This window comes from Leptodactylus fuscus, chromosome 7 (genome assembly GCF_031893055.1).
Source record: "Leptodactylus fuscus isolate aLepFus1 chromosome 7, aLepFus1.hap2, whole genome shotgun sequence".
Lineage (NCBI taxonomy): Eukaryota > Metazoa > Chordata > Amphibia > Anura > Leptodactylidae > Leptodactylus > Leptodactylus fuscus.
Window position 1 is genome coordinate 111,064,591 of NC_134271.1, and position 16,106 is coordinate 111,080,696.

The 16,106-nt window shown below is 41.8% G+C and overlaps 1 protein-coding gene across 6 annotated transcripts in view; it reads left to right on the forward strand.

The window, feature by feature from the left end:
* Positions 1-16,106, forward strand: part of MAPKBP1 (mitogen-activated protein kinase binding protein 1) — a 113,170-nt gene that overhangs the window by 61,505 nt on the left and 35,559 nt on the right. For all 6 annotated transcript variants that reach the window (XM_075282809.1, XM_075282812.1, XM_075282811.1 and 3 more), the window contains exons 5-9: positions 4,239-4,296; positions 9,815-9,985; positions 11,137-11,274; positions 13,550-13,732; positions 14,540-14,700. In XM_075282809.1, coding sequence (XP_075138910.1) covers positions 4,239-4,296; positions 9,815-9,985; positions 11,137-11,274; positions 13,550-13,732; positions 14,540-14,700 — 711 coding nt within the window. The remainder of the gene's footprint in view (positions 1-4,238; positions 4,297-9,814; positions 9,986-11,136; positions 11,275-13,549; positions 13,733-14,539; positions 14,701-16,106) is intronic.

Consider the following 16,106-nt stretch of genomic DNA (forward strand, 5'->3'; position numbering starts at 1 on the left):
TCGGGACACTAAACCACTCACAGTTCCATAGGTTCCGTCTACCATATAGTGTAATCCTAATTCTGTCAAACAAACCAGCCTTTATACTTGCCTAGAGATAAGTCCCGAGTCTCTGGGGTTCCCAATGTCTGCGCAGTTCTTTAGTAAAGCCTGGAAAAATAAAGCTTGACTTCACTATGCGTGTACACGAGGTCCCGCACAAGCGCTCTGAAGCCTACGTGTACTGCGGCAGTGAAGAATTGTGCCAGCCCTGGGAATACGGAATCTGAATAAGTATCAACGTTTTTTCTGTTTCGACTGCAGGCCTTTGTTACATTAAGGCTATTTGGGATACTAAACCCTCTACCCATAAGGACCTGTGCATGGTTTAATGTCCCAAATAGGCCTGACATGGAGAAAACCTGCATCACCCAAACGCCAAAAGCTTTATACTGTACAAAATCTTGTTGCACTGGGGCATATTCTCATATTGGCCTTCACCTACCCCGTACCCTCAGTATTCTCCACATTATAACTGGCTCCCATGTTTATGTACATTTTCATCAGCAATTTGATCTCTTCTTATTTTAGCCCAGCTGACTTTGCTATTTTATTCTGTCTCCCCATAAGTCTATTCATGGCTTCTGTAGTCAATAATTGACTAGGAGGAGTCCTATTTTCTCCTTCACACCTCTGGTTGACACAAGGACATCTAAACAAGATCAGAGCAAGGATCTTAAAATGCATGACCTTCATATCTGATGGCAAGGGCTCTGTCATACATACCTAGGATCAGACATCCTGTGTTTGTACACATGCCTCAGTATTATTTAAAGGAACTACACTTAAGGCTTACTTGTTCATATAATTGTGAAGACTTTCCCTTGGGCTGACGATTGTATGCGAGATTAAAGTGGCCATATACTTTATAGCTTTATAGCTTGTCCCACATAGTGCCTTATATATCCTAAGGATCAGAATTGATAAAAATCCCTTACCAGCTTGTCCCACATAGTGCCTTATATATCCTAAGGATCAGAATTGATAAAAATCAATTTTACCCAATTATTTTCTCCCTCAAACTGCTATTGTGGATGGGTCTGGAGGCCATATACACATTAGGGTATCGGCTAGCCCCCTAAAATTGGAAAGTTCAGCCATCAAAAATGGTAATGTGTACGACCAGCTGAAGAAACCTCATTCATTTCCAAAATAAAAATGCTTAACTTGTCTGACATAAATTTTTCAAAAATTTTCCAGACGCCATTGCTAACTGGGTAAATGGGAGGAGTATTCTGGGCCAGGTTTTTCATGACAAGTATCTGCGTCCCCAAACTGCTGTGGTTTTGCCCAATTTTTGTGCACAATGATGGCGAAATTGCCATTCCGCCATGGATTTTCTTTCACCCTTAGGACTCCTTTGATCGTTTATATCTAAGTTCACAATAGCATCAGCCTTTCCATTGTTTTAGTCCGGTGGAAGACCAGAACAATGGTTAGGCAGACGGCTACAACAGCCGTCACATATGGTACCCGATGGATGCCGTTAACTATAATGGGGTCCGTCAGGTGTCTGTTCTTTAAAACTGAAACTGTCAGAAGAAAGTCAGACTCCCGTTACTTTTTTGTCTGCCAATTTTAGATGGGGAAAATCCAACATGGATATGAATGTAGCCTAAAAGGGTCTCCGTGGCCAGAGTTCTGACCATTCATTGCAGTGAGTAGCTGTCTCTGTAATACATAAATGGTAATGTTCTGCTAGATCAGGGGTCTGCAACCTTTGGCACGCCATCTGCTGTGAAACTACAACTCCCAGCATGCTCCATTCACTTCCACAGGAGTTCAAAGAACATCAGAGAAGTATGCATGCTGGGAGTTGTAGTTTAACAACAGCCGGAGTGCTGAAGGTTGCCTAACCCTGAGACCCTTTGTCTAGTACAGGGGGAATCCTAAGTGGCGGACCCCCTTTGACATCCACATGTCTGATGAGACAACCCTTTTAAATGTGCAAGAAAAATGTTTTGTGCTTTGTTTTTTTTCCGCGCATTTTATGGTAAATGATAGATTATTACATGTTACATAGTATCTTGGCAACAAATTTATGCCAAGATGAAATGCAGCATATGAGGGTTTATCTTTTTAACATTTCTCTGTTCTTCGTTTTGTGAGATGCGTTTTTATGATAAATTATTAATGTTTGCAGAGCTACCAACTAATTTATGCTCTCTTTATCCCTTTTTTATGTCATAAAATTGACAATTTTGCACTTGCTTAAATCAAACCCTTCACTTTCTGCAATCTCCAGATATCTCACCGCTCAATGTGCTCATCATTCCTTTTTATGTAGAAGACTCCGTGCTCTGTTAGACTAAATGCTAGGCATTAAATACAACGCAAGTCTAAGACTCAATTTTTTTCAGGAATGCCTCCACTTTTAGTGAAGGCTTTCTCACAGGTTCTTAATGAGGTGGGAATACCCATTTAAGTGATAGCATATCCTAGTATTATACTATCACTTAGATTGGTGGTTGTGCCACCGCTGGATCGTTGACTCTCAGTGCGATGTCTCCTTTACAGGCTTTACTTACAAAGCTGCACATGTGCCCATGCAATTTTGCATGGAATGATTGATGACCCCATGTTATAGTTACGCAATTCTAACCCAGACCACCAACCAATGACTTTTTTAAGGCTATGCAAATCTGCTTTTAAGTGCACTGGGGGCGGACTTAATTTGTCCTCCAGCAACCATGTCATTCATGGCCAAAGGAGTGGCATTGGATGGTGAATCCAGAGAAGAGTTGGAGCACTTGCAGCCTTCTGTAGGCAAATCTGACAAGTTAGGCCCCACCCTTGTTGCACCTGTAGTTTGATTTGCATATCCATAAAAGAGGAATATCTCTACATCGCTCCATCAGTTTGCCACCTATTAAGGACCCCTACTAAGTACTATTCTTGGTTTGGGAGATATTTTAGACCTGACAAATTTTATGTCCTTTACAAATAAATTGTTTCCCAAGAATACCATTGTTGTATTAGGAACTATAAAATTTCTCCCCTCGCATTTATTTGCTGGGAAAACCTTTCATCTTGTGTTTAACAGTAATAATTTTTAGTAAAAATAGTAAATGTGGTAATCCTGGTACACAGCACATTGCGATTCCACTTTTATTCATGGAAAATGAGCTCACTTTCTCACATTCCCTCGTGTCTGGTACAGTCATTCCCTTTTTAGATTTAGTTTTATTAGTAAAACCTCATAGTTTCCTGCGTTTGACTTCGGACACCCGCATTTTTTGGAGCAGCTTTCGGTTGGGATTTCATCATATGGCATGCTAATAGCAAGACTGGCTGTCAGCCTGGCATCCCAAGCCTACATGGTATTTTACCATTCTAACAAGGTCGTGGCATCCTGTAATGTGAGTTATAAGGTTATAAGCAAAAAAATAGAACTTCTTGAAAACACTACATGGCCAGAAGTATGTAGACACCTGACCATCTCTTGTTGGGCAAACCTTGGGTGTTTGCTGGGCCCACCACGTGGCGATAACAGCCCCCCACTCTGGGAAGGCGTTCCACAAGATTTTGAAGTGTCCCTATGCATTCAATGCCGGTTCTTCCAAAAGAGCATTTGTAAAACCAAGTACTGATGTTGGAGGGGAAGGTCTGGCTCGCAGTCGGTGTTCCAGTTTATTCTAAAGGTGTTTAGGGTGGAGGTCAGGCCTCTGTGCAGCCTCTTGAGTTTCTCTAAAGCAAACTCATTATGGTATCTCTTTTTGGCCTTGCAGATCTAGTACATCAGAAATTTTACAATCTATCTTGTGGCAAAAATACCACATTTAAAGACTGAGTCCTTTGTTATGATCGATGCTTCTATATTTTTCTATATATTAAGTGGCTGTATGCTTGATTTTAGGCCTGGACTACATAGCGACTTTGGCTGTAACTCCTGTTGCATGACCAAAGATTGTCATATTGCTCTGTAACTCCTTCACTAGTGTACTTGAATGGAGCCACATTGCAACCCTAAGGATGCTATGACCATGAATTTCCTCACAAGAAAAGCAGACCATTCTTTCAGTATAACAATTCTAAACTGGGCATGGGTGACACAAATGTTATGTCTGAATCCACAGGCTGATAACTGGGGAATTTGATATCTTGTATTGAGTTGACTGCTCATTCTCTAGACTCCTGTCATACTGTAGGTATTGTGAATATCTTACTGCCATGGAATTTACTGATTTTTCTTATTTCAGAAAAACGATCACAGCACTTGCATTTTCTCCAGATGGAAAGTTCTTGGTTACGGGAGAGGTAAGTCTTTATTTTAAATTGAGTCATTGAATGATATATTACAGTATTGGTGCTCCATATAACATGATATAACACGATTTAGATTTTCTATACATGTACCATGTGTATGTCAACAGGCTTTCATCCCATTTTGCTTATACACAAAATGTTAAGCCATTGCTTTGCCATTTGCAGATTTGTTCATTTTGGTCCTTAAAGGAAAAATGTAATTGTAACTTCTCTGCATTGTATAGAGCAGGGGTCTCAAACACAACTCAGCATGTGGGCCGCAGAGCAAGATCCCAGCCAGTTGGCGGGCCGCACCGCGTCAAATTTAGCTCCACCCACTTTTATGTTGACTCCGCCCATTTATTTTTCATGTGCCCCCACACTGTATAATCCTCCTACAGTCACCCGTAAACTATATGTCCCCCCTCCATCTTTCCCCCAGTTACATATACACCCTTCATCTGCCCCCAGATTCATGTCCCTCCATCTCTGCCCCCAGATTCATGTCCCTCCATCTCTGCCCCCAGATTCATATCCCTCCATCTCTGCCCCCAGATTCATGTCCCTCCATCTCTGCCCCCAGATTCATGTCCCCCCATCTCTGCCCCCAGATTCATATCCCTCCATCTCTGCCCCCAGATTCATGTCCCTCCATCTCTGCCCCCAGATTCATGTCCCCCCATCTCTGCCCCCAGATTCATGTCCCCCCATCTCTGCCCCCAGATTCATGTCCCCCCATCTCTGCCCCCAGATTCATGTCCCCCCATCTCTGCCCCCAGATTCATGTCCCCCCATCTCTGCCCCCAGATTCATGTCCCCCCATCTCTGCCCCCAGATTCATGTCCCCCCATCTCTGCCCCCAGATTCATGTCCCCCCATCTCTGCCCCCAGATTCATGTCCCCCCATCTCTGCCCCCAGATTCATGTCCCCCCATCTCTGCCCCCAGATTCATGTCCCCTCCATCTCTGCCCCCAGATTCATGTCCCTCCATTTCTGCCCCAGTGTCATGCCGTTCTCCCCCCTCCCTTTGTCTGCCCCCAGTGTCATGAGCCCCTTCATTCCACCTCAATGTTTAAAGAGGACCTTTCACCATTTTGCCCACAGGCAGTTCTATATATTGCTGGAAAGCTGACAGTGCGCTGAGTTCAGCGCACTGTTGGTTTTCCCGATGTGGGCCCAGTGTGAAGAGCTTACGGTCCGGTACCGTAGTTCTTCTATGGTCAGAAGGGAGTTTCTGACACAGTCAGAAACGTCCTTCTTATCAGGGAGGGAGGGGGGAGTTCCTCCCGGCTCACACAGCACAGCGCGATTGGCTGTGCTGTAAAGAAGGACGTCTCTGGCTGACTGTCAGAAACTCCCTTCTGACCATAGAAGAGCTACGGTACCGGACCGTAAACTCTTCACACCGGGCCCACATCGGGAAAGCCAACAGTGTGCTGACTTCAGCGCACTGTCAGCTTTCCGGCAGTATATAGAACTACCTGTGTGCAAAATGGTGAAAGGTCCTCTTTAACACACAAAAAAACACTTATACTCACCATCCAACGCTCCCCCGCCGCGCTCTGCAGTTTCCCTAATAGACCGGTAGGCGCGATGTGATGATGTGACATCATCACATCGCGCCTATATGTCCACTAGCCGGAACGTAGCGGCTAGTGGATATAATCATCTTGCAATGTATTCAACTCGGATCCGGCGTCCCTAGGCTTGTGCGGGCCGCACAAAATTGTTCGGGGGGCCGCATGCGGCCCGCGGGCCGCGAGTTTGAGACCCCTGGTATAGAGTTTGCTTATATAGGCCCATATATCCGGGAGGACTGGTAGACCAGAAAACAGTAGTTTTTCCATCTCAAATTGTACCATAAGTGTTACAGGTGATGCACCCCCACAGATCCTGAGAGTCCAACCCAAATTGTTGTATATATGTGGGCTCTCCGTTCTACTTTATGAGAAATATAGACATAGCCTAGTGACCACACTCAAAGCCACGTAAAAATTCCATTTTTGGATTCATAAAGTGCCATTTTGCCCTTATCCTTACTGTGCAAACATTTATGGCATATCTTATCAATATGCAATAGATATTTCTCTAAGTCCGTGATGGCGAACCTATAGCACGGGTGCCAGAGGTGGCACTTAGAGCCCTCTTTGTGGGCACCTATCGGTGGAACAAATTGTAATGTGTGGGGCCACTGTGCAGCATATTGTACTGTGTTGGGTCCATTGTGGAGCATATTGTACTGTGTGGGGGGCCACTGTGGAACAGATTGGACTATGTCAGGGCCCTTTCACTATTTATATCACACAGTATCTGTTTTATAGCAGACGTGTGATATTATGACAGGTCATAGTAACATTTCACAGTCACTATAAAACAGATCTGTGCGATGTAAATAGCGAACATTAATTGTTCAAAAGTATACCAAATGCAGGACAAAGTTGTTTGTCATTAAAATCTCTGTAAAGCCCCATTCACACGACTGTATTTTGCGGGTTTGTAACTGCCCACAATTGTGGATCCACACAGTATTAAGGAAAAAATTGCCATGTTGTCACTTTGTGATAATTTAGTGGGTTTTAGGTTGCAGTTTGGGCACTCATTCTCGAAAAGGTTCGCCATCACTGGTCTAGGTCTTTCCTTTACATATACTTTTGGAAACCTCCAAAGAAAAACCTCTTCACACCATTTCTTAGTTTCACAGTTGTATTTGCGTTGTAATATGTCACCCATGGATCGTGACCTGATCAATATGTATGTTGTTGTTGTGTTTTGTTTTTGTATTGTTTTGGTTTTTTGTAACCAAAGGGATGGGCAGCATGGTGGCTCAGTGGTTAGCACTGCAGTCTTGCAGCACTGGAGTCCTAGGTTCAAATCCTGCCAAGGGCAACATCTGCAAGGAGTTTGTATGTTCTCCCCGTGTTTGCGCGGGTTTTCTCTGGGTACTCAGGTTTCCTCCCACACACCAAAGACATACTGGTAGGGAATGTAGATTGTGATCCCTATATGGGACAGTGACTGACAATATCTGTAAAGCGCTGCGGAATATGATGGCGCTATATAAGTAAGCATAATAAATAATAATAATAATAATGTTATCTATTTGTAGATAAAGGTGTTTGATGTATTTTAAGTGACATTTTGCCCTATCAAACTATTCTCTGTACTTGGTAGGACAATAGTAAACACATGCCTACATTTTGTATTCCTTTCTAGGCTCTTCATTACAGAGAACAAAATTTTACACATTTGCAAATTTCTACAGATTAAGTACAAGTGCTACGGAGGCCCAGCAGCTGCTCCATTTCTCGGTTGCTACTCTTCCCCCTTACCTACCCCTTAAAGCTTCGTCTGATGTCTATAGGATACCCACCAGATTGAGAAAATTCTCATTCGATGCTGGGGGTGGGGGTGAGCTGCTGGGGAATAGAGCACTTGCCCAAGCCTCTGTGGCACTTGCACCTAAGAACTTGATTCTCTCTGTGATGAAGAGCTTAGAAAGGAATCAAATTGTGTACGTGTTTACTAGTGTCTTACCAAATGCTACGAGTAGTCTAGAAAAGGAAAAATTCCCCTCTAAGGTCTACACAATGAGAGTCCTAGTTCGGAGTCACTGGGTGTTTTCGGCTGTGAGTTACATTGCTGGGCAGAACAGATGCCGGTGGTGTTCTTTCCATCTAGTTACTGGCCGTTTCTCTAGGATTAGGTCTATTTTTAGCCCACCCCAGATGTTGCAGACATATGTCTATAAAAGTAGATGAAATCATATTGACAAACCACCAAATCTCCTAAAAATTTACTAGTTCCAATGTACAGCATAAAATAAAACCTTTAACTACTCCTGGCTTCCAGTGGTTGCCCACAAATTATTGCTGTCGTGCGCGACTTCCATCCTCTAATACCATGTTTTTGTGTATGCTCAGTTTAACAATTTGTCAGGGATTCCTGGCCACATGTGGAAAGCCATTGACATGATGATGTGCTTCTAATAGGATTTATAAGAGCAGATCTAACAGCATCAGCTACATTACCATATTTTTATTAGGAAAGGCTTGAAAATTGTGCCCTCATAAAGCGTTTAGGGCTTAATATCCCTAAGGAGTAATCCTTCCATGTTATTGTGCTGCCTAACTAATGGGAAGCCCTTATACCTTACATATGTATTGTATGATATGTTCTTTTCTAGGTGCTGACGTATGCCGGATATATTTTTGTATCATGCCCAGATTAAACTAGACTGTAATATTATATATTCTCACTTTCAGATGATACCCGGCAGCACTTTGTCTACCAGGTTGTCTGCTACTACTTTTAGGCCTCCTGCACATGACTTGTATGTTGTATGGCTTTGTCTTAAAGAGGCCGTCAAAACGCTGTTGCGCCAAGTTACATGATAATGCTGCCCTGTTATGTGGTGCTCATCGTTGTATCTTTTATTTTAGAAAATATGTAATCCTCATATTGCACTTTTTTATTGTATAAAATACACTATTGTGTTGCCAAGTGTTTAGGTGAGCACTTTTGTAATCTACTTTATTAACCTATTTTACTTCGTCTTAATAGAAGTTATTTCTTACAATGCTGTAACTAAGCATTGATGTAGAGATCCGTGCAGTATTGCTGTGTTCTGCTGTCATATAAATGGTGACCTATTACGCTCACATGCCTAGTGAGATCTTCATTTTTGTTATAGCTAGAACAGAGACCCTCAGCTTTTATATGACACCATAAGCAGTGTTCTAGGTGGTAGAAAACCAAAAATGGAGTTCTTTAAAGTGACCCCCTTCAGAACCTCCTACATCTGTACATAACTGCAGTACGCAGTAAATATGGAGGGACTCTCCCTGCCAAAATAAGAACGTTACACTTTAAATGCCTTGTACCGAGTGTGTCTGATATGCAGGCAGGAGGAACTGAGCAGGTTGATATATATATATATATATATATATATATATATATATATATATATATATATATATATATATATATATATATATAGTTTTGGCAAAATATTCAGTATATCTTGTATGTCTTTTATTTGTTGAAATCCTTGGTCCTTCTGGGTTTGACAGCCATCATAGTATGAGGGTGCATCAAAGACAGCTGTAAATGACTTATAAGACCGCCTACTAGACTCTTAAGCCCAGAATGACCAAGGTTTTAAATGAAAGAGTGACAAGTTATATTAGTGTAGTGGGAAAAGATTTGGTATACCAATGTGCTCAGCTCTTCTTTAAGCAGATCAAACTTGTTTAGTGCGTTGGGTTTCCTTAAATCAGGCACCACCCGCAGCAGTGTATCCCCCCCCCCCCTTTTACTAAAATAAACATGCATGCCCAGTTGATGCAAACATATCTTTATGGGCAAATTGGGACCAGGTTGTTGAAGTAATTTTGTGTGTTTGTTCTGCATTAGATACTGTGTCGAGGAAATAAAATGGTTTCATGTAACTATATAAAGTGACAATGAATTGGATGGTGACATAGACTCCAGGCTTGTCTCATCTACTGTTTTCACTCTTCCTTTGTGTAGAGTGGGCACATGCCTGCAGTGCGGGTATGGGACGTGGCTGAACGAACACAAGTAGCAGAACTGCAAGAACACAAGTATGGCGTCGCCTGCGTCGCTTTCTCTCCAAGCTCGAAGTATATAGTGTCGGTTGGATACCAGCATGATATGATCGTCAATGTATGGTCATGGAAGGTAAGTAGAAATGTATATGTGTGCTCGGCCTCAAAATACTTCCTTTTAGAAGAGGATGAATTTTCCTTTTCAAAATCATGGCTAGGCTTTGTTAAAAATCTGGAAAATTTTAATAAAACAATAATAAAATATAAATTTTTAAAGCAGATTCTATTAGGTGGGACTTATTTGAACCCATAAATAGTAAGGTGTACTGCCAGTGTTATATTCTATACCTCTTTTATCTACGTAGTAGTGGCGGTGCTATGAACCATTGGTCATTGTCCACCCTCCAGATATAGATTGTGTCTTCCTGTCTGAGCTAGTATTTCTGCGTCTATTAAGGATACCCCAGGGGCCAGATATTCTAGTACAAGGTATTTAGTTTTGCTGTGACTCTTGTCAGACAATTGTATTTAGTCTAGACCTCTCTTCACAGCCAAACGTGCTATTAAAACCATTAGCCTACAGTCATCATTTATATCTAGATGCAGACAAGCGTGTAGTGATGGAGAATATCCAGTGCTTGGTCATATGTGGAAACCATTGCACGTGATCTGTGTTATTTGTATCATTACAACTACCTTATTGTAGTATCCCTGTACTAAGGAGAATTTCCAACATGTATTTTATCATTGAAGTGACCTTTTCTCATATAAAACTAAAGGATTAGACCTCTGCTGCTCTGGAAGCATAGAGAGGCGTCTGCTTTTTGTCAAGACGACTTCTTGTCTTCAGATGTTTTTGAGATATCTCTCCATGTATGGCATTGTTCAGTATGAAGGAAAAACACAAACATCAAAAACCTGTTTCCTAGATATCCAGGGCATATGTACAAAAGAGCCTTGTTATGTGGCTATTTCTAGACCACATGGACGGTTACAACCTGCACAGAAATATGGACACTACCAGTAAAAAACAAGCATCTTCCTGATGTGGGAGGTTGAGCTATTTGGGTGTAATTTATGGTAATATTTGTTTGAGGGCTATTCATTGGTCTGAGGACATACTGTCCCTGGCAGGACTACGTTGTCTGCACTGGAAACCTTTTTGGGTGTTGTTCTGCTTTTCCACAAAGAAGAGTTACATGTCCTCAGAAAACTAAAGGAAACTTTTAGTTAAAATGTCTTCAGTTTTTCAGTCAAATTTCCATATTTCTTTTTCTCCTTCAGAAAAATGTTGTTGTAGCAGCAAACAAAGTATCCAGTAAAGTGACAGCCGTTTCCTTCTCGGAAGACAGTAGCTACTTTGTAACTGCAGGGAACAGACACGTCAAGTTCTGGTACTTGGATGAAGCAAAGTCCTCAAAGGTAACTCCAGGAATACTGTCTGACTTAGGTTATTACATTTGTCCATTTGTTTGGATTTCCATGACTAATGACTCCAGTCCTTGTGTCTGAGGAAAACACTGTCAGCAAGGCAGGCAAATGCATCAGTATTCCAGTAGTAGTAGAAATCTGTGTTATGTAATGAGAACTACACCGTAACTGTATGCTTAATCTAGAGGTCTGCTGTAAAAAGGAAGACCAATAACCAGTCGCTGGATTAACACTGCTAGCAAGAAGAACTAGAACAAAACTTTTAATAGTGTTTCATAGACATTAAAGGGGTTGTTCAAGGACAACAGATTTTTGCCAGCAAGCTGAGAACGGTGACATACCCTCCCCATCCCCCCCCTCCAAAAAAAAAAAAAAAAATTTCATATGCAGCAAGGACTTCCCCCAGCAGTGCTGGACCGGAGAGCATATTGGTACACTGGAGCGCTGCAGACAGATGAATGTGTTGGGTTTTATATTTTTAACCTTCCCTGGCCTGCTGGCCTAGATCTGTAATTCCTGGACAATCCCATTAAGTATCCATATCAATTCTATGCTGCAGATGAGGACACCGGCATCATCTCTTTTATTCGCCGTAACTATGTGCCTCCATCCCACCTAAGGGACACACCTTGCTGTGAACTACCCATAATCATATACATCATATTTATAAATACTATTAAAATTTAAGTTTTATTCATAGTATTTCTTCCCATTCTGCAATTATTTAAAAAGGAAAGGTCAGCTTTTCTAATGTGTCTGTTTTTAGTAAATATGTGTATTCTGCATGAAACTACAATTCTGCAGCTGCCTTTTTTTTATAACTCTGGTGCTGTTCCTCTCTCATTTCTTATAGAAATATGAGTACAATGAAAGCTGGTTGTAAGCAATCGGGATTCCCCCCACACTTTTTGATGCTATGTGATCAGTACTGGCAGCATTATTGTGCAGGAGCATACCCGTTTGACAAGCAGAGTTCTAATGCCCAGTTGTCAATTTATTCCAAAATTTCTAGGAAGTGTACAGTGCATGTTTGTAAGAAAATATGCTGTAGAATTATTTCACGGGGAATACAAATATTGTATACACGTCAGGAGAGAGGACGGATCTTTTATAAGGCTACGTTCACATATGTGTTGGAATCTCTGATCCAACTTTTGTCTGACAATGGACACCAAACGGACCTCATTATCATTGTCAATGGGGACTTTTGGGATCTTGTCAGTAGTAGACTTTTACCTTGTCAGTAGTCTAATAGTTCAAATATATAACACTTTGGGCTTGTTCACACGGGACAAGAGGGAGCGGATTTTGGTGCTGAATCCACGTCATAATCCGCCCCTTCATAATGGAGGTCTATGTAGACCTTTTTTCCGTGAGCGGCATGTTGCAACTCACAGAAAAAGGAAAGGAGCTGCCCTTTCTTCAGGCGGACTCTGCGGCCGATTCAACCCCGGTGTCCGCCTCACGGCAGCACCCTACAGTGTAGGGCCATTCATTTGAGCCTACTCCGGAGGGGGAAGCTGCGACAGTCGTGGCAGGCGCATTTTGGCCCTATTGTGACACGGCTTCCCGCGTCACTCTCAGGACCAAAATTCGCCAATCCGCTTCCCGTGTGAGTGGGGCCCACATCTTTAAGCACATAATACGAAGGGAGAGCTCCTGTGAGGACAATGCACACACACAACATCTTCTACAGCGTGATGGCAAAGGGAAACTTGTGCTTAGGATGTGTGTGGTATTTGTCTTCCATCTTCAGGTGAAAGCAGCAGACACATCATGGTGCTGTTTTCTGGAAAATGCTATATAATCTTATAATACTCTTTACATGGTGGCTTTAACTTGTGGAAAGGTGTTCATAAGGAAGACTCCCCATCTCAGAACAATGTGTTTTGGCATCTCCCATATGCTGAGCTAAGTAGAACAGTCAGAGCGTAAAAGCCTTAAAAATGGATTTATCAGCAGTTATAACAGTAGAGAAATTAAGAAATGGCTGTATAGAAAGCACTCGGCTGTCACTGCGAGCATTTCCCCCTGACTGCATCTTCCACACTCCTGACACCCTGCAATCAGCATGAAAACTAAACCTTGCAATTTTTATTTTTTTATTTATTTATTTTTTTGTTATAATAATGCGTGTCCCTTTTAAGCTGACATTGCTGAGCACTCTAGCCGTGAAGGTGCATTTATACTCTTTGCCTTTATGATATTACAGCACATTTATTGATCCATATTGTAACATGACTTTATGTAATCCTCCTCATGTCAGGTCAATTCTACAATTCCTCTACTGGGGCGCTCAGGCCTATTAGGTGAGCTCAGGAACAATTTCTTCACGGACGTTGCTTGTGGTAAAGGAAAGAAGGCGAGCAGTACTTTCTGTATCACATCCTCTGGGCTTTTGTGTGAATTCAACGACCGCCGACTTCTGGACAAATGGGTAGAGCTCAGGGTAAGTCTTCATTATACAGCTGTTCTAATCCTGTTCATCACCTTTAGATGTATTTAATTATATATTATAACTGTAAGCTTAAATTAGGATGAATTTTCGACTTTAAACATTACAGTAAACATTTGGTACTGGAGTATCCCATGCATAGTGTATACTGATGGCCTGTCTATAGCATTGGTCATCTGTATCAGATTGCTAGGGGTCCTACACCAAGACCCTGCACCTATTAGCTAATTTAGTTGGTGGAAGTGGTATACAAGGTATATGGCGTCAGCAGCTCTGCTTCTATAGAAGTGAATGGGAGTGGAACTGCTCTTCCATAGTGTCACCCCTACAGTGTATGTAGAGGTACGTTGTACGGGTGGGGCCAAGGGTGGAACTGCAGTTGTATTCCTATTCCCTTCAATAGAAGTAGAGCTACTTCCACAATATACCTTATATACAGTTTTTAACAGCCAAATAAGCTGATCGGTGGGAGCCAGGTGTGGAATCCCCACCAATTTAATACTGATAACCTATCCTGTAGATAGATAATCAACATCTATTATGCCTCAAACAACCCCTTTTAAAGGGTATTCCCACATTAGACATGTATGGAAATGAAAATTTGGTTGTGGTCAGTGAAACTGCAACTGTGTGAAAGATATATTAATAAGCTAATCCTCACAAACATTAATTCTATGTTAAAAAGGCCATAAATTCAGTTTCCTACTATTCTGCATAAGTGGCAAATGAATGTATTCATGCATGGTGTGTCCTAGTCATGTCTGCTCTGTTGATATTACTCCATGTTGTCTTTTATTACAGACCACCATGGCGAGCTGCATCATTGTCAACCAGGACTATATCTTCTGTGGCTGTGCCGATGGGACTGTACGCATCTTCAACCCAAACAATTTGCACTTTCTTAGCACCATGCCAAAGCCACATCGCCTTGGAGTAGACATTGCCACAGTCACCGAGGCTAGGTAAGGTCACATTACAAAGCCTTTCTTAATGAAATTGGTTTCTAAGGTGAAGACACACACTGAAGTTTTGTTGCCTCCCTGATTTTGCTGCTGTTTTTTTGGCCAAAATCAAGAGTGTATTCCAAAGGAACGGTACATATAAAGGAAGCACTTATACTGCTCCCCAGTCCTACACCAGTCTTAGGGTGTGTGCACATCAAGTTTTTGACATCCGTTTAGCAAATCTGTTGAATGGAGGCAAATGAATTGTTGTCCATTTTTATGTAGAGATTAATGCAAAAATGTTGACTTTTTCCAAAGTACACAAAAATGTAGTATACTCCATTTGCATCCATTAAATGATTTGCTAAACAGATGTTAAAATAATATAAGCCTTGATGTGAATACATGGTTCAACGGAGAATGAATTTCGAGGCTCTCGCACTTCTTTGGAGCTCCTGTGTATCTGAACGGATATTGGTGACCTAATCTAAGGCTATGCCATCCATGTAAACTCTTCTCACCTCAGGTTTTCAGCTGCCCTGTTATCTTCTTTCCCATTCAGTTCCTGGGTTTCAGCTCAATCCAGCACAGAACTTCTGCTTGTTGTAAAGGACACAATTATAACTGGATTTACATACTCCGATAACAAAACCCTTTTCTAGCCCTTATATCAGGGCTCAACACTGAAAGCCATATGCAAAGAGAAACCAAAAAGAAAATTTGTGTGTGCGGGAGCAGGGACCGAGTGATCATTTTGACCAATGCACAGGTCTGTACCCTCACAACAGTTGTAAACAGCGAGGACAGAGATTTAGTTGTATCTGGCAAATGGAGCAAGATAGGGAAAGTGACGAATTGGGCAAAACACTTCAGTTAGCTTAAAGAGGACCTTTCAAGTATCGCCGTATTGAAGTCCAATTTGTTAAAGACATGGCAGCATATGCTAGGAATACGCACACAATACACTCAGCTGTGGTGTAAATGGTTGTACTACTTTAATGATGACAATGAAGCAGCATATAACACAGTGTATACACAGGAAAAGGTTGTGCTAGGATAATTAGCATAACATGATTGGTGGAGAAGTTGTAACAGTAGTCCTGGCGCATGTCTATTGGATGCAAAACTGGAGAGAGGTCATATCCCCCTGAGAGCTGAGGAGAGTTGTGAGCTTCTCTAAACAAAATGGAGTCCACAGCACATGTGTGACCGCATGGTCTCAACAAAATGGTAGTAGTGGGCACATGTCTGAAATACAAAATGGAGGTTACACAAGCTGACATCCTCCACAACGCCAAACCCCCTGGGTCACATCATGCATAGATTAATTAGAAACATCACTGTAACTCCTTTTTCAATTTATGATTTCAAAGATGTAATAACAGCAAACATAACCAAATCCACATGAGTGACATTAAACCATT